General features: G+C 38.5%; 1 protein-coding gene across 1 annotated transcript; it reads right to left on the reverse strand.

Annotated features, from left to right (window-relative positions):
• Positions 1 to 1,724: 1,724 nt before the first annotated feature.
• Positions 1,725 to 12,478, reverse strand: LOC118767019. The gene is made up of 2 exons (XM_036510925.1): positions 12,343 to 12,478; positions 1,725 to 2,256 (listed from the first exon to the last, which is right to left on the reverse strand). The coding sequence occupies exons 1-2, from the start codon at positions 12,476 to 12,478 to the stop codon at positions 1,757 to 1,759; spliced, it is 636 nt and encodes a 211-aa protein (XP_036366818.1). The 3' UTR covers positions 1,725 to 1,756.
• Between the last annotated feature and the right edge of the window lie 8,052 nt (positions 12,479 to 20,530).

Below are 20,530 nucleotides of genomic sequence, written 5' to 3' on the forward strand. Positions count from 1 at the left end.
AACTGACACACACACACACACACTAACATACACACACAGACACAAACATACACACACACATTGACACACGCACACACACACACACGCACACAAATATGCGGGGGAAATGCGGGCACTCACGAGCGACCGCAGTTACTGTTGGGGCACAAGGTTGAAGTCAACTCCTCTAGCGAAGAATTTATGAAAGAGAAATACCGAAGGGAGGTAACTCACGACAGACTCCAGCCTGGCGCTCTAATGGCGTCACTTACTCGTTGTTGTTGACTATGTTTAAGTTAAAGCTATGGCTTTAAGTTTGTCCAGATATTCCCCTCTTCGGTATTTTCTTTTGATGACGGTTGAACTGGAACCCGATAGGGAGCAGCACTGGACTGATATACTGTTTTTGCCGCTTTCTGCACTGAATTTGCTTTTAGAGTTTGAAATATGCCATTAGCACATTTTAACGAACCTAAAAATTGCTTATGCCTAATACTGAGCGCTAATACTGTTCACTGGAAACGCCATGTTGAATGTTTCCATATATTCATTTGTCAATTTGCATTTCGTGCGTTCATATTACTTAATTATTATTCTTTTTCGCTAGCTTTTTCACAATCGAGCATTCTTATGGCACGCAATTAATCGGACAAAAAACGTGCTGCCACCCACAGATCCCTCTTTCCACGGATACCTTCGTTTATGTGGCAGCCATTCTACAAACTCCCATATACAAGGAGCAATCATGCTGGGTAGAGTGTGAAAGACTCAACATGTTGCACTGATTCCACCTAATGCATATTTTATAAGTGGTGTTCCTTTCTTTACTAAGTCGTTTATGTGTGTTACAGTTATTGTATGCATGTATCTCGAAGCAAGTTCCTCTTCTGCGAGTTTGATAGTTTTATGTTACAGACGGAGATAATTTGTTGAACTTGATGTTTTGTGTTGTTGCTGTAGATTCGGTTGATGCTGTTCCTGAAGTGTACTCATATTTCTTGGTGGTTTCACATTTTATTTTGACACATCAGTTTTCAGGGAACGATGAGAGGCTGCGTGTCTAATGTGACTTGAGGTTGTGTTTGTGATTTTTGTAGAAGAGTGGGAATATTTGAATGTAGGTTGAAAATAGTTAATCGTGGGACGTGTACTTGTACCCTTGTCGAAACAGTTTCGTGAAACACCTGACAAGTAGTTAGGTAGTCAACATTTTGTGGTATTACTTCAGTGGATATCAAATACCCTTTATTTGGTAATATCCCCGATTGGATTGCAGAGCTTTCATCGCATCGATTGTAGTTACAATGATACGTATGTGAGTTGTTTTTTACTAACCCATCATGATTTAGTGATGTTAGTTATAAGCTTTTATCGTGTTTTTTGAAGATTGATCATGAAAGGGTGATATATTTGTACGGATGTGTTTCATTTGGGGATTGTTTTCATTTTAAGACGGAATACAACACACATTTAAACGAATCATCATTATATTTCAAAATTTAAATTTGATAAACTGAACCTCATACAATGTATTCTAGAATCATTCCCTGAGGATTACATCTTTCTGTTAAGCTATTTGTCACATTCTATGACGTCTCTGTTGTTTCGTTTTGAATATTTTCTGAAAACTTGTAGCAGCAATTTATTTAACAACATATATTAGTCGGATAAAATACTGCGAAACACAATTACAAGAAACGTATATGTTGCTCTATTATATTATATTTTATGATTCGCCCACATAAATTTTCATATAGAAACGAATGTAAATTTCTATTCAATATTTACTGCACACAATGCAGGTTAATTCTCGAACATTGACATACGGTGGACATGGCAATGAACCACAAGCAGCTTGAACGAAATACAGTAGAGCTCCATCTTCGTTTCTGTAACCCGCTGGATCAGCTTCTGGTGCATAGTCCACACACACATATTCAAGTTTGCCTTTATGCCCGTAATGACCGGACATCAAATATCCCGAATACTCAGCTGTCCAACCAGCGTAACACTGTGTCCTGGCTGGTAACATCATAACAACAGCAGGTTGTCGTGTCAAACAGACAGCGCACGGAACGTTATGATCATGAATTGATTCAGCGTTAGCAAAAGAAAAGAGTTTATTAGTTGGGTATACTTCCAGTTGATATTCACTGCCATAAATGTAAGCACTTTTTGTATCTCCTGTCGTATAATTGGCCCAAATGGGGTCGTTAGGTAGACACAAGAGATTACTTCCGCCACCAGTATGGCTATAAAGTTGTCCATCAACCACACCTAGAATTGGTAAGAATAAATCAAGTAAAAAAGATGTTAAGCAAAATTATATATGAAATAACGGAAATATTCATTACAAATTGACCCTTAAAAGGAGTCATGTTTAGTCGTGTGTGAACGAATTGTGGTGTATATATGTTAGTGTTTATGTAAGTGTAAGCTGTGTGTTGCTGAATGCTTGAGATCGTAGCTGTGCATTTGCCTTGTCATCATATGTACGTATATATAAATATATATATATATATATATATATATATATATATATATATATATATATATATATATATAGTACTAAGAAGCATCAATGATCTCCAGATGTAATGCGGTACGCTTGTTTCATGCAAATCCAATTATATATATTGATGGAGAAAAAGAAAGATATTTTATAACGCATGCACTCGTGTTTATCCGAAATGGAAAAGATGTTCACGTGTGAACGGGGATATTTTGGATGGTGGAAATTGTTGGTGGTTTGAGTAGGACAATAGGGGAGACGACGAGATGCAGAGAAGTGGTGGGTAGCCGTCGATGAAATGTTGTTTAGTCGATAATACGAGAGTCAGTGGCTAAACCTCTCGTTTAGACTCGGAAGAATCAGGCTTACAAAGACGTTATGATCACACAGACTTTTTTTCATGCAATACACAGAAACGAGGTGGGAGGAAAAATTTGAGGATCAGTGATGGCTTAGTGCTTAAGATGAATGGACGGCCGAGTGAGCGACCGATAAAGGATATGTGTAGGTTTTATAAAGAGTAGATTCAGAGCATTTTAATGGAATGTGAGGTTCATTGCGGAAGCGGTTTGTAGCAGAAGTTTTGAATCGCAAGTTTCGGAATTACCTTACAAAGATATACAGGATAATTATTGAGGTGATATGGTGCATGAAAAGAGCAAGGTTTCAGCGATAGGATGATTTCGGTGAGGCGGAGAAGAATAGAAGTGCATTCTGTACTCTGTTGTGTTCTCTCACTAATATTTAGTCTCTCTCTATTTTACTTAATGAATAAAGTCCTTAGCTTTTTCCATCAGTTACAGTATGTGGCTTGTCCAGTCCTCATTCTACATTGTGCGTTCATTCCATTAACCATTTACAGTCACTGTCATAAATTCTAATAGACTCTCTTCAATTTAGCCCACACCTACCATCATTGGGCACTCTAGTTAAAGATAGTCAAGTGGCCACTTTTCAACTCTGGTTACTCACGTTCAATACCACCATCCGTAGCCTGTACAATTGATCACCAGTTAGCAGCCTCGGTATTTGATATCTACAATCCAAAGCTGGTCAGCCTGAAAATCTTGATCGCCTAGGTGGTTTTCATTCCAGCCCTTGTCTATAATTTAACGTAGAGATATCTATATTCTGTGGTTAGACAACATCCTTTTCACTTGGTCCGTAGTACACAACATATAATATTCTGATTTGACCAAATACCTACAAAGGAGTAAGCAGTCTTATGTAGTGTCTGTATAGTCTACAGGTATAGACGTTTGAAACGTGACATATCATAAGAGGATTTGAGAATGTTTATGTCAGACAACCCGACAAAGGGTGAGTGTGTGTGCGTGTGCGTGAGAGAGAGTGTGAGTGTGAAAGAGAGGCAACAAAAGAGAGAATGAGAGGTATAAAAAGAGAACAAGAGAAAGACAAAAAGAAGATGAGATGTGAGAATTATAAAGTATACTAAAGGTCATATACAAGTTTTGAATAAGGAGGACAAGTTGTTCTGCCCCACCGGGTATACAATGATCCGAGACCAGGTTCTGTGATATTAAAATGAAGTAAAGTAGTTTAAAAGAAAGAATTGGGGGTTCATTTACAATGTAGATTGTTGGATGGGAAGGAATTGATGGCGAAGAGAGAAATATAGAAGTTAAGAAAGAACGAGTGAATGAATGAAAGTCAGAACGAAAGAGATAAATAATAAGAATAAATTGTAAAGAAAGAAAAAAGACATTTGTCTGTTGAGCCTGTTGGTGACGTTGATGTCAAAGATTTGAGAGATTAATCTCAGAATATCAGAATGTGTATCGGTCTCCGCTATGAACGGATGTATGTATGATACGTAAACTTGGGTATGAGTATATATACTTCTCAATAGAATAATGATAAAACTCAATAGAATAATGATAAAATATTCGCCAGGTGCGAATATTCATCGGTCAATTACAAATATCAGTTTGGAGCTCGGCGCAAATAAGGCCATCATAACTACAATATGAAAATAACAACCATACCGAATCATTTGTCGATTTAGTTAAAAGACATCGCATCCGGATCTCGAGTAAAGGAGTCCGGTCGATAAATGTATAGCATAACCCACCCAATACCGGTGCAACCAGCAAGAAGCCTGCAAATTGATCTGGGTTGCGTAGGCTAGGAGCACAAAATTGACGGTCTCAGGACACCAAAGCAGATCAAGAAGGGAACAACCTTTAATAATTGAGAATTAAACTGTCTGAATTTTTAGATATAATCTGCCTGTAAGATATAACCGGAGTCTCCTCTACAAAATTTCGTTTCTCCGATAGCGTACACCTGGATATAGGCTTGAAACTCCACAACGCAACTGTGGTGCCAACAATATCTGCACAGGTGGGATTAGGATACTCTCAATCCCCAGCTTTCGGATTGTTTTATGGAGTGAAACCTACTAGGTGTGAGGTTTCACCTCTTGAAACTAAGGCTGAATATGAAAGACCACTTTGGCTGTTGAAAGTATATGCAGCAAACAGCTGGGTCAAATACAAATCCTTCCTAGGCAAATTCACCTCAGCTTTAGATATATTTGGGGCATAGTCATTTGTCCTGCAAGGAGACTTCGGTGCACACCTTGGCACTGATAACCGTGAGAAGGGTTGATTGGAAGGAATGTCGTCAGTGAACTTAATGGACAGGTCATAGCAGACTTCTGTGCAGGATACACACTGTCCTCTCTATGGTAAAGATATTATTTTAAGACAGGGATATTTATAAGGGTGCCTGGTATAGAAAAACTTGGTGACAGAGGTTTCTGATAGATTTCGGTCATCTTTCACTCTTTGCTGAACGTTTGTGTCTGAAAACCTAAAAATTCCTACAGACTGCCGAACACTGGAAATTGGTAAGCCGTGGATGCTGGGATCAGAAACAAAAATGTGGAGACTTTTGCATCCAAATTGAGAGTGACCCTCCTGAATTAAGTTGAACATCGAAATGGATTTGTGATTGTATTATTTTTTTCGGCAGGTTCTTCTTCGTTTGAACGCTTATTTGAGCTAAACTCACTTAAAAGTGATAAAGCTGCTGGTGAAAAGCACGTTCGGTTTGATATTTTAGAAGCCTTAAATACAGACGGTATTCTCTGAGTGACCCATGTACGCTAGGTGGATGGGACCTCTGGAAAAACACCAAGGAAATGGTAATATGGGGTGACAATCACAATTTCTTCAAACAAAGACCAATGAGTGTGTTCTAATTATAGAAAAGTCTACACTAGATGTCAGGAAACGATATGTAGGGAAATTGTCGTGCTAAATGTTACTGTCCGGGACACTGTACACCCGACCAGAGAGTCATTCAAAGACAGATCTTCCAGTAAACGTTGAAGCATTTCCGAGGGGAATACGCTGTAAACCACGGAAAGGCACAAGATAACGTGCCCTGAGGCATGTTGTGGATGGTTTACCAGGAAGGTGAGTTTACTGGGCAAATACTGGTTGCCATAAAGTACTTATATGGATGTTCAAATGATTGTATTTATGTAAAAGTCGAAAGTTTTCAACGAGAAGGTTTCAGCTCAGCATCGTCTACACCAACTCGTGCTCCTTATTCCCAAAGTTCAGTGAACTATTTACACTGGCCCTACGCGACTCCCCTGATGTGATAGCTATCACCGAGACTTGGCTGACTCCAGCAGTAAAGGACTCAGAGGTCCACCTGCAGGGCTACGTCCTTTTCAGATGTGACAGAGGAAAAAGGCGAGGTGGAGGTGTTGCTGTGTATGTTAAGTCTGAGCACAAACCGTCCTGCGGTATTCTACCCACAAATGCTCAACCTACAACCAAATTCGATGCCGTCTATTGCAAGCAGGGCATTTGATTCTCAGATGAAGAGGGCATGCCATACTTATCGTCTGCAAGCCGGTGGGGCTCGCTCTGAGCACTCTAATTTGCTCACACTGAACATACCGGCCGCCTCGGACACTCAGCGAAGAGCACACTCGTTGGAACCGTCCAGACCGAAACAATTCTCGACGTATCACTGCATATATACTCATATATACTCAATAAATGGCATAGTATATTAGAATAACATTATATTTAGGGAATTCTTGTAAAGTAGAACATAGTTTAAAATAAATTCAGGCAAGTGTCTTAGTATATATTATTGTGGACATATGGATAGTAATGTGGAATTAATTCAAAGTTGGTGAAATAATAAATCATTAGTTAATGAGTCACGGGTAAAAGACTTTAGCTATAAAATTAGTTCTTACTTGGTGTGTCATCAGGTTTATCGTCGAGAGATTTCTTGGAGATGAAACGGTTCTGTGAAAAAATAGAAATAGCATCATATAAATAGAACTTCAGGGTATTCATTATCGTTTAGAACTTAAAACAATGCAATAGATGACTACATATTCGGACAGTTAACATTGCCAACACTACCATCTCAACCCCTTAGGAATTTTCTAGAAGGCGCTTCAATCCGGTCAAAGGATTTTCTGAACAATATCAGACAATAGAGCTCAGCATTTCAAATGACATCGTTTGGTGAATCTAAGAAGATAGATAAACATGAATTTACGCCGACGTCAAAGTTCAAGGGCAAGTCTATCGCCTTATTGGTTCTCTGGTACCCGCGAATGAACAACCACAGTTCCTCCAAATTTACTGTATGAGTGATGTAGGACAACAAACCCGACGTGAGGTGTCAAAATTTCCGATGATAGTTGGTGTTACACACAACGCACACTGCTGCAAAGGAGAGTATACCCACTGACAGTTTTTCGGTGCGTTCAAAAATCACACAAACCCCACATCCAATATTGTATGACAGGTTAGGGCCTGAAACACTCCAAACGGACGCATAGCATGTTGCTTAGTCGAATTATCCGAGCATTTACTACAAATGTTTTGTTGTCAATGTTGCACTTTCCAATATCACCTGTTTCAAAATGACTGGAATATACTATATACCAACTTTGCCATTTGAATCCCCAGCAATGCCGGGTGTGTCTGCAAGTACACAGACACACACACAGACACACACACACACATGTATATATATATAGGTAAATTTAATCCAAACATGACAGCACAAAAGTACAACGACGCGAGGACGTGGAACAAAGATAGTATTATTGGACGCTCAGGAAATAAGGAAAGAAGGAGGGTTTAACGTTTCGGGTGGAGTTCTTCGTCGGAAACATACAAGAAGGAAAGATCCAGAGGAGGGAAGACAGAGGAAAAAATCGCCAACTGTACACACGCGGCCACATTTTGAATGACCGGAAGGAAATGGGTGAAGATAAGTTCTTTCAAAGACAGAATAGTGGTAGAGGAAGAGGAATGTGTGTGTAAGTGTGGATAAGAGAGTGTGTGGAGGTCTGCGTGTGCGTGTGTGTGTATGTGTGTATGTGTGCAATGATGACACGTGTATGTGTATGTGCATGTGTGTGTGTATGTGTGTGTGTGGTTGTGGCTGTTTATCTTTGCGTGTTGTAGGGTTAGTAGTGTTAAGGTCAAGGAAGAAGGAATTGGGCGTGGCTCCTTTTGTCTCTACCACAGGTCAAGTTGTAGGTACTGCTAGTTTGAAGTATGTGTGTGTGTGCGTGTATGTATATGTATCAAGTGTGTGTTTGCTTGTAGTGTGTGTGTATGTATGTGTGTGTTCATGTGTGTAGGCGTAGAGTTAGGGTGTGTGGCGAATAACAGTGCTTACTTAGTGTACGAGTGCGTGTATGTTTGTGGGTATATGTGCAATGATGACACGCGTGTGTGTGTATGTGTGTGTTTTGTTTGGAGTGTGTGTGTGTGTGTGCATGTGTGTGTATGCGTAGCGTTTGGGTGTGTGGCGAATATCTGTGCGTATGCGTGTATACATGTATGTATAATTGTGTGCGTGTATGTATAATTGTGTGCCGTGTGTATGGGACGTATGTGTGGGTTCATTTGTGTGTGTGTGTTTGTATGTGCATGCGTCTCGTATGTGAGTGTAGTTGTGTGTGCGTGTACGTGTGAGTTTGTATGTGTGTAAGCGTATATGGGTGTATATACGTGTATCCGTGGGGTTGTGAGTTTTGTGTGCGTGTGTGTGTTTGTGTCTGTGTCTATATGTGTATACTTATGTGTATGTGTGTGTGCGTGTATACATATAACTCCGTGATCACCGTTACAGACCAAGCTAACAGTTGTTGCTACATATCGCTGGTCACAATGCGCTTCGCATTGTTTTAGCCTTCAAATGACGCCAGCCCGCTAGCTAAGCGAGCAGGCCAACAGAAGAAAGGGAGAAAGTTGTAGCGAAAGAGTGCTCACAACCTAGTCTGGGAATCGAAATCGCGATCCTAAAACCGTGAGTCCGCGACCCGAAGCACTGGGCCACTGCGCCTCCAAACAGACATATATATATATAAATATATATATATATATATATATATATATATATATATATATATATATATATATATATATATATATATATATATATATACATATCAATATATAGGTATACACGTACACATAAGCATATACACCATAAATATCACAAATATACGTATCTACTTATACGCATACACACACACAAACGCACACATATATGTGAGTGGACATACACTGTATAGTGTGATTGTTCGTGTACAATAGAGCACGTGTGTCTGTGTGCGTGCGTATGTGTGTGTGTTTGTGTTTTTTTGTGCGTGTGTTTCTCCGTGTGTCTGTGTGTATGTATTTACATTCGTTCTTACATATTGTCATATATAAAAACCAACGTGAATTACAGTCAAACATTACAAAATTCACCGATCTACATTGGCACTCGCACGTTTTATTTTAAGTTGGAAAGAAAAGATTCAAAAAAACTCGCCTCACTTCCGTTCCTGATGGAGAGAAATAGATAAATGTGTGTAAATATGTACGTATTCCTATGTGTGCGTGTGTGTGTGTTTGTATGTGTCTGTTTCTGTGCGTGTGTGTAAGTGTACATCTAGATATAATACTTAACACTAATATTAATAGGGCTAAACGTTGCAGCGACAGGGCATGGCCATGCTGGAACCCCACCATTAGATTTTTTTGATTACGCACTTATTTCCCTCTCCAGGATTATGTCTGGTGAAAGAGCGATCGGACTGGAGTACAATTCCACCCTTCTTTGTGTTTCCTTGGGATGTGTGTATATGTATGTATACATATATACATATATACACATATATATATATATATATATATATATATATATATATATTTGTATATATATAAAAGAGAGAGAGAGAGAGAGAGAGAGAGAGAGATAGATAGATAGATAGATAGATAGATAGATAGATAGATAGATAGATAGATATGTAGATAAATAGATTGATAGATAGATATGTATGTATATACATACGTAACTATATATGTGTATGTATATATGATATGTATATATATATATATATATATATAGATGTATGTATGTGTGTGTGTGTATAGCACACATAGTTTGTATGTATCTATGTTTTATGTATGTGTCTGTTATTGTCGCACCACTATCGATTCTAAACTGATATCGGTGTGTTTACGTCTCCGTTACATAGCGGTTAGGCTAGAGATACCGATAGAATGAGCAATAGGCTTACAAAGAATAATTCCTGAAGTCGATTTGTCCTACTAAACGCAGTGCTCTAGCATGGCCGCAGTCAAATGACTGAAACGGTTAACAGAGTATATTTATATACAAACAAACATACACACACACAAACACACACACACACACACACACACACACACACACACACACACACACACATATATATATATATAGATAAATAGAGAGAGAGAGAGATAGACAGAGAGATACAGTGATAGATACACACACGCATATGTTTGTTTGTATATATATATCTATATATGTTCAGGCACTAATATATTCATATATATGCATATTTATATATACATATATATGTATATTATATATACGAATATATGTATATGTATATATATGTATGTTTAGGTGTGTGCGCCTGTGTGTTCGTGTGTGATTACGTGTGTGATCTTATGTGTGGGTGTGTGCTCCATAGGGACATATGTACGTGATTCATGCATACATCCTTACATCCATCCATCCATCCGTACGTACATACATCCACATATTAATACATACATACGTAAATGCATACATACATACATGCATATATAAATACATAAAGACATACATATATTAACACAAAATCCATGACTTACCGTTTTCGATTTCTCTTCCATGTTTCCTATTCTTGAATCTTGATGAAGAATCACGATCGTTAGAACGAGAAGAACCCCAAAAGCTATGAGAGAAGAAATGGAATAACGCTGCGAAATATTCCTGGACAGTTGTGCGAAATCCATTCTGGTGACAGTTGTCGGTCGTAAGTGATACTTCGTGTGGCTTCAACAAAAGATCGAGATGCGAGGTTTAAGCTGAAGACCTGTAACTGAATTCCACGTATTTATTGAGCGCACAACAACCAAGCTCTGGCATAGATCTTATCGTAAATTTATGAACCAATGCGATTGGTGGAACTGTAAAAGTGGGCGTGAACTTGTCTGACAGGTTTAATTATTGGAAAGAGATGGTTTGATATTGTCACACAATAATTATCAAAATATTTTGATGAATGAGAGACACGTGTAAAGTGAAATGATTCCTCTGTCTGGATATATTATGATATATTTATTTACTAATGTTGTTATTTAATTTTATTTGTTACTATTAGTATCGCCCGGCGTTGCTCGAGTTTGTAAGGGAAATAACAATATAAGCATTTTTAAAGAGTTATAGCCAAAAAATAGCAAAAAAATGCATTAAAAGTGGAAAAAAAAATGATGGTAAATTTTTTTTAAATCGTTGACTCATCAAGGCATTTTTAGAGAGTTACTTCCCTTATATAATAGCAATAAAATGCATTAAAATGAAAAAAAAATGATGGTAAAATATTTTTAAAATCGTAGACTCATCGTAGACGCGCGCTAATACCCAGAAGGGCTCGATATGAATCACGACTATAATATACCCGGTTTTGGTTAAACTGTACCCCAAAATGTGGGAGTAGTTAGGAATCTAAATCGTAGGAGACAGACACACAACTTCACTTTTATATATAAAGATTATTGGGTAACCGTTTTAATATTCAGTGTGGGAAGTATTTCGTTTAACAGACGAATACACAGACACACACACACAAACATACACATCCTGACACAAACACACACACACACACTGACAAACAGACACACACACTGACACGCACATACACACTGACACACACACACACACACACGCTGACACAGACACACACACTAACACACACACAGTGACACACATACACATTGACACACACACTGACACACACACTGTCATACACACAAACACACTGGCACACGCTCACACACACTGGAACCCACACACACACAGTGACACATACACACACACACACACGCTGACACACACACTGACACACACTGACACACACACACACACACACACACACACACACGGACACATGCACACACACACACACACACACACACACACACACACACACAAACATACACACAAATATGCGGGGAAAATGCGGGCACTCACGAGCGACCGCAGTTACTGTTGGGGCACAAGGTTGAGGTCAACTCCTCTAGCGAAGAATTTATCAAAGAGAAATACCGAAGGGAGGTAACTCACGACAGACTCCAGCCTGGCGCTCTCATGGCGTCACTTACTCGTTGCTGTTGACTATGTTTAAGTTAAAGCTATGGCTTTAAGTTTGTCCAGATATTCCCCTCTTCGGTATTTTCTTTTGATATAGGCTGAAGTGAGACCTGATAGGGAGCAGCACTGTTTTTTGCCATTAGCACATTTTAACGAACCCAAAAATTGCTTATGCCTAATACTGAGCGCTAATCGGACAAAAATGGTGCTGCCACCCACAGATCCCTCTTTCCACGGATACCTTCGTTTATCTGGCAGCCATTCTACAAACTCCCATATACAAGGAGCAATCATGCTGGGTAGAGTGTGAAAGACTCAACATGTTGCACTGATTCCACCTAATGTATATTTTATAAGTGGTGTTCCTTTCCTTACTAAGTCGTTTATGTGTGTTACAGTTATTGTATGCATGTATCTCGAAGCAAGTTCCACTTCTGCGAGTTTGATACTTTTATGTTACAGACGGAGATAATTTGTTCAACTTGATGTTTTGTGGTGTTGCTGTAGATTCGGTTGATGCTGTTCCTGATGTGTACTCATATTTCTTGGTGGTTTCATGTTTTATTTTGGCACATCAGTTTTCAGGGAACGATAAGAAGCTGTGTGTGTGTGATTTTTGTAGAAAAGCGGGAATACGTGAATGTAGGTTGAAAATAGTTAATCGTGGGACGTGTACTTGTACCCGTGTCGAAAGTGTTTCGTGAACACTTCAATGTGTTAGTAACCTGACAACTCGTTAGGTAGTCAACATTTTGTGGTATTTCTTCAGTGGATATCAAATATCCTTTATTTGGTAATATCCGCGATTGGATTGCAGAGCTTTCATCGCATCGATTGTAGTTACAATGATACGTATGGGAGTATTTTTTTTATTAAACCATCATGATTTAGTGATGTTAGTTATACGCTTTTATCGTGTTTTTAAGATTGATCATGAAAGGGTGATATATTTCTACGGAGGTGTTTCATTTGGGGATTGTTTTCATTTTAAGATGGAATACAACACACATTTAAACGAACCACCATTTTACTTCAACTTTTAAATTTGATAAACTTAACCTCATACAATGTATTCTATAATCATTCCCAAAGGATTATATCGTTCTGTTAAGCTATTTGTCACATTCTATGACGTCTCTGTTGTTTCGTTTTGAATATTTTCTGAAAACTTGTAGCAGCAATTTATTTAACGACATATATTACTTGGATAAAATATTGCGAAACACAATTACAAGAAACGTATATGTTGCTTTATTATATTATATTTTATGATTCACCGACATAAATTTTCATATAGAAACGAATGTAAATTTCTATTCAGTATTTACTGCACACAACGCAGGTTAATTCTCGACCATTGACATACGGTGGACATGGCAATGAACCACAAGCAGCCTGAACGAAATATAATCGAACTCCATCTTCGTCTCTGTAACCTGCTGGATCAGCTTCTGGTGCATAGTCCGCACACACATATTCATGTCTACCCTTATGCCCGTAATGACCGGACATCAAATATCCTGAATACTCAATTGTCCAACCACGGTAACACTTTGTCCTGGCTGGTAACATCATAACAACAGCGGGTTGTCGTGTCAAACAGACAGCACACGGAACGTTATGATCATGAATTGATTCAGCGTTAGCAAATGAAAAGAGTTTATTAGTTGGGTAAAAATTTAGTTCATATTCACTACCATAAATGTAACCACCTTTTTCCACTTCTGTGGTATAATTGGCCCAAATGGGATCGTTGGGTAGACACAAGGGATTACTTCCGCCACCAGTTTCTGTAGAATGTTGTCCACCAGCCACACCTAGAATTGGTAAGAATAAATCAAATAAAAAAGATATTAAGCAAAATTGAAATAACGGAAACATTCTTTACAATTTGACACCTAAAAGAAGTCATGTTTAGTTACGTGTGAACGAATTGTGGTGTATATATATTAGTGTTTATTTTAGTGTAAGCTGTGTGTTGCTGAATCTTGGGTGTGCATTTACCTTGTCATACAATGTATATATATATAAATATATATGTATATTTATATGAAGTAAGCAACAAGTATATCCAGAAGTAATGCGGTACGTTTGTTTCATGCAACTCCATTTATATATTTATATATATATATATGCTGTGTGTATACGGGTAAGTATTTGTTGTTACGACGTGGATTATTATTTATGTTTGCATGGGGTATGTCATGCAAACATATATATGTATGTCATGTCATACATGTATGTCATACATGGGGTATGTATGTCATACGGTGGATGTCAATAGATGGAGAAATAGAAAGATATTTTATAACGCATGCACTCGTGTTTATCCGAAATGGAAAAGATGTTCATGTGTGAACGGGGATATTTTGGGTGGTGGAAATTGTAGGAGGTTTGAGTAGGACAATACGTGAGACGACGAGATGCAGAGAAGTGGTGGGTAACCGTCGATGAAATGTTGTTTAGTCGATCATACGAGATTCAGTGGCTAAACCTCTCGTTTAGACTCGGACGAATCAGGCTTACATAGACGTTATGATCGCACAGACTTTATTTCATGCAATACACAGAAACGAGGTGGGAGGAAAAACTGTGAGGTTCAGTGACGGCGTAGTGCTTAAGATGAATGAACGGCGGAGTGGGCGACCGATAAAGGATACGTGTAGGGTTTATAGAGAGCAGATTCAGAGCATTTTTAAGGAACGTGAGGTTGATTGGGGAAGCGGTTTGTAGCAGCAGTTTTGAATTGGAAGTTTCGGAATTACCTTACAAAGATATACTGGATAATTAATGAGGTGATGTGGTGCATGAAAAGAGCAAGGTTTCAGCGATAGGACGATTTCGGTGAGGCGGAGAAGAATAGAAGTGCATTCTGTACTCTGTTGTGTTCTCTCACTAATATTTAGTCTCTCTATATTTTACTGAATGAATAAAGTCCTTAGCTTTTCCCATCACTTAAAGTATGTGGCTTGTCCAGTCCTCATTCTACATTGTGCGTTCACTCCATTAACCATTTACAGTCAGTCATCAATTCTAATAGACTCTTTTCAATTTAGCCCACACCTACGATCATTGGGCACTCTAGTTAATGATTGTCACGTGGCCACTATTCAGCTCTAGTCACTCACGTACAATACCACTATCCGCAGCCTGTACAATTGATCACCAGTTAGCATCCTTTTCACTTGGTCCGTTGTAGACAACATATAATATTCTGATTTGACCAAATACCTACAAAGGAGTAAGCAGTCTTGTGTAGTGTGTGTATAGTCTACAGGTATAGACGTTTGAAACGTGACACATCATAAAAAGATTTGAGAATGTTTATGTCAGACAACCCAGCAGAGGGTGAGTGTGTGTGCGTGTGCGTGAGAGAGAGGGTGGGAGAGAAAGAAAGGCAATAAAAAGAGAGAATGAGAGGTATCTAAGAGAACAAGAGTAAAACAAAAAGAGAATGAGAGGTGAGAAATATAAAGTATACTAACCGTCATATACAAGGTTTGAATAAGGAGGACAAGTTGTTCTGCCCCATCGGGTATACAATGATCCGAGACCGGGTTCTGTGATATTAAAATGAAATAATGTAGGTTAAAAGAAAGAATTTGGGAATCATTTACAAAGTAGATAGTTGGATGGGAAGGAATTGATGGAGAAGAGAGAAATATAGAATTTAAGAAAGAACGAGTGAACGAATGAAAGTCCGAACGAAAGATGTAAATAATAAGAATAAATTGTAAAGAAAGAAAAAAGACATTTGTCTGTTGAGCCTGTTGGTGACGTTGATGTCAAAGATTTGAGAGATTAATCTCAGAATATCAGAATGTGTATCGGTCTCCGCTATGAACGGATGTGTGTATGATACGTAAACTTGGGTATGAGTATATATACTTCTCAATAGAATAATGATAAAACTCAATAGAATAATGAAAAACTATTTGGCAGGTGCGAATATTCATCGGTCAATTACAAATATCAGTTTGGAAATCGGCGCAAATAAGGCCATCGTAACTACAATATGAAAATAACAACCATACCGCATCATTTGTCGATTTCGTTAAAAGACATCGCATCCGGATCTCGAGTGCCCTGGGGCATGTTGCGGATGGTTTACCTGGAAGGTGAGTTTAATGGGCAAATACTGGTTGCCATAAAGTACATATATGGATGTTCAAATGTTTGTATTTATGCAAAAGTCGAAAGTTTTCAACATGAAGGTTTCCCTTAGTTGAAATGTGCCATGATAGTGCCCCTTCTCACATTGTTTTTTGTGATCTGGTTGAATATGCGCAGCCATTGTAGTAGAGGTATCCCAATTCATCTCTACGTGATCGATCGACTGTTATTTATAGACGATATGCTGCTACCTGATTCGTCTGATGGCCACCAACAACGTGCACCGAATGTGTTGGCTGACGAGTACCCCAAGGCAGGGTTGACAAATACGGGTCTCTATTCACGAATGATTGGAAGCACAAGACTGGACAGAATGCTGAATTGAAGATATAAACGAAGTGAAGTGCCAACTCAGGCATCTGATTCTCAGATGAAGAGGTCTTGGTACAATTATCGACGTATCACTGCATATATACTCATATACACTCAATAAATGGCATAGTATATTAGAATAACATTTTATTTAGGAATTTATTGTAATGTAGAATATATTTTAAAATAAATACAGGCAAGTGTCTTAGTATATATTATTGTGGACATATGGATAATAATGTGGAACTAATTCAAAGTTGGTAAAATTGTAAACCATTAGTTAAGGAGACACGGGTAAAAGACTTTAGCCATAATACTAGTTCTTACTTGGCGTGTCATCAGGCTTATCGTCGAGAGATTTCTTGGATATGAAACGGTTCTGTGAAAAAATAGAAATTGCCTCATATAAATAGAACTTCAGGGTATTTATTATCGTTTAGAACTTAAAACAATGCAATAGATGTCAACATATTCGGACAGGTATCATTGACAACACTACCATCTCAACCCATTAGGAATCTTCTAGAAGGCGCTTCCATCCAGTCAAAGGATTTTCTGAACAATATCAGACAATACAACTCTGCATTTCAAATGACATCGTTTGGTGAATCTAAGAAGATAGATAAACATGAATTTACGCCGACGTCAAAGTTCAAGGGCAAGTGTATCCCCTCATTGGTTCTCTGGTACCCGCGAATGAACAACTACAGTTCCTCCAAATTTGCTCTATGAGTGATGTAGGACAACAAACCCGACGTGAAGTCTCAGAATTTCCGATGATGGGTCGTGTTAGACACAGCGCACACTGCTGCAATGGAGAATATATCCACTGACGCATTTTTGGTGCGTTCAAAAATCACACAAACCCCACCTCCAATTTTGCATGACAGGTTAGGGCCTGAAACACTCGAAACAGACGCATAGCATGTTGCTTAGTCGAATTAGCCCAGCATTTACTCTACAACTGTTTTGTTGTCAATGTTGCACTTTCCCATATCACCTGTTTCAAAATGACTCGAATATATTATATACCAACTTTGCCATTTTAATCCCCAGCAATGTCGGGTATGTCTGCAATTACAAACACACACAGACACACACACATACACACACATATTTCTACATATATATATATATATATATATATATATATATATATATATATATATATCTACACACACACATATGTATGTATATAGTTAAATTTAATCCAAACAAGAAAGCACAAAAAAACACAACAATGCGGGGACGTGGACAAATATAGTATTATTGGACGCTCAGGAAAAAGGAAAGAAGGAGGGTTTAACGTTTCGACCGAAGCTCTTCGTCGGATACATACGAGAAGGAAAGATCCAGAGGAGGGAAGACAGAGGAAAAAACATCGGTACATACGCGTCACATTTTGAATGACCGGAAAGAAATGGGTGAATAAAAGTTCTTTCAAAGACAGGAGAGTGGTAGAGGAGGAGGAATGTGTGTGTAAGTGTGGATAAGAGCGTATGCGGAGGTCTGCGTGTGCGTGTGTGTGTCTGTGTGTATGTGTGCAATGATTACACGTGTGTCTGTGTGTGGTTGCGTGTTGTAGGGTTAGTAGTGTTAAGGTCAAGGAAGAAGGAATTGGGCGTGGCTCCTTTTGTCTCTACCACAGGTCAAGTAGTAGGTACCGTTAGTGTGAAGTTTGTGTGTGTGTGCGTGTATGTATATGTATCATGTGTGTGTTTTGTTTGTAGTGTGTGTGTGTATGTATGTGTGTCTTCGTGTGTGTATGCGTAGAGTTTGGGTGTGTGGCGAATAACTCTCCTTTACTTAGTGCATGTGTGCGTGTGTGCTTCTATGTATAATTGTGTGCGTGTATGTATAATTGTGTGCCGTGTGTATGGGATGTATGTGTGGGTTCATTTGTGTGTGTGTGTGTGTGTGTGTATATGTATGTGCGAGCGTGTGTCTTATGTGCGTGTACGTGTGCGTTTGTATGTGTTTATGTAAGCGTGTATAGGTGTATATACGTGTATCCGCAGTGTTGTGAGTTTTGGGTGTGTGCATTCGTGTGCGTGTGTGCGTGCATATGTGTGCGCATGATTTTGCGTGCGTGTGTGTGTGTGTGCTGTGTCTATATGTGTATACGTATGTGTATGTGTGTGTGGGCGTGTAGGCATATATTGTGTGTATGTATATGTATTTGTGTGGATGTGAATTTGTGCATGCGTGTGTGTGTGTGTGGGTTTTTGGAGTTCTGTGCGCTTAAGTGCGTGTATGTGCGTGTGTGTCTGTGCCCATGTGTGTATAATTGTGTGCGTATGTGTATTGTGTGTTGGAGGTACATTTGGGCATCTGTGCTGGTGTGTGCGTATGTACGTGGGTATGTGTGTGTGCGTGTTTTGTGTGCATATGATACATATATATATATCTCCGTGATCACCGTGACCGACCAGGCTATCAGTTGTAACTACACATCGCTGGTCACAATGCGCTTCGCATTCTTTTAGGCTTCAAATAACGCCACCCCGCGGGTTAAGCGAGCAGGCCAACAGAAGAAAGGGAAAAAAGTTGTAGCGAAAGAGCACAGCAGAGCTCACCACAACCCCGCCGGAGCGTCGTGGAGCTTTAGGTGTTTTCGCTCAATAAACACTCACAACGCCCGGTCTGGGAACCGAAACCGCGATCCTACAACCGTGACTCCGTTGCCCTAACCACTGGACCACTGCGCCTCCACACGCAAGCACACACATCACACATAAACATATAAAAATATAAATACATATCAATATATAGGTATACACGTACACATAAGCATACACACCATAAAGATCACAAATAGACGTATCTACTTATACGCATACACACACACAAACGCACACATATATGTGAGTGGACATACACTGTATAGTGTGATTGTTCGTGTACAATTGAGCACGTGTGTCTGTGTGCGTGCGTATGTGTGTGTGTTTGTGTTTATTTGTGCGTGTGTTTGTCCGTGTGTCTGTGTGTATGTATTTACATTCGTTCTTACATATTGTCATATATAAAAACCAACGTGAATTACAGTCAAACGTTACGAAATTCACCGATCTACATTGGCACTCGCACGTTTTATTTTCAGTTGGAAAGGAAAGATTCAAAAAAACTCGCCTCACTTCCGTTCCCGATGGAGAGAAATAGATAAATGTGTGTAAATATGTACGTATTCCTATGTGTGCGTGTGTGTGTGTTTGTATGTGTCTGTTTCTGTGCGTGTGCGCAAGTGTACATCTAGATATAATACTTAACACTAATATTAATAGGGCTAACCGTTGCAGCGACAGGGCATGGCCATGCTAGAACCCCACCATTAGATATTTTTCATTACGCACTTATTTCCCTCTCCAGGATTATGTCTGGTGAAAGAGCGATCGGACAGGAGTACAATTCCACTCTTCTTTGTGTTTACTTAGGATGTGTGTATATGTATGTATATATATATATATATATATATATATATATATATATATATATATATATATATATATATATATATATATATCCATATACATATATATATATATATATATATATATATATATATATATATTTATATATATATATATATATATATATATATATATATATATATATGTAGGTCCCGGGTTGATTCGGGGTTAACCACAGTAAATAAGGTACTCAATACATAGCAGAGTAAAATTAATTTATTATATAGAAGGAGCTTCTACAGGACTAGAACTGTTTCATTCAAGAGAAATCTTCAGGAAGCCCTGAAGCTTCCTGAAGATTTCTCTTGAATGAAACAGTTCTAGTCCTGTAGACGCTCCTTCTATATAATAAATATATATATATATAGATAGATAGATAGATAGATAGATAAAA

The sequence above is a fragment of the Octopus sinensis genome, linkage group LG18 (assembly GCF_006345805.1).
Source record: "Octopus sinensis linkage group LG18, ASM634580v1, whole genome shotgun sequence".
Taxonomy (NCBI): domain Eukaryota; kingdom Metazoa; phylum Mollusca; class Cephalopoda; order Octopoda; family Octopodidae; genus Octopus; species Octopus sinensis.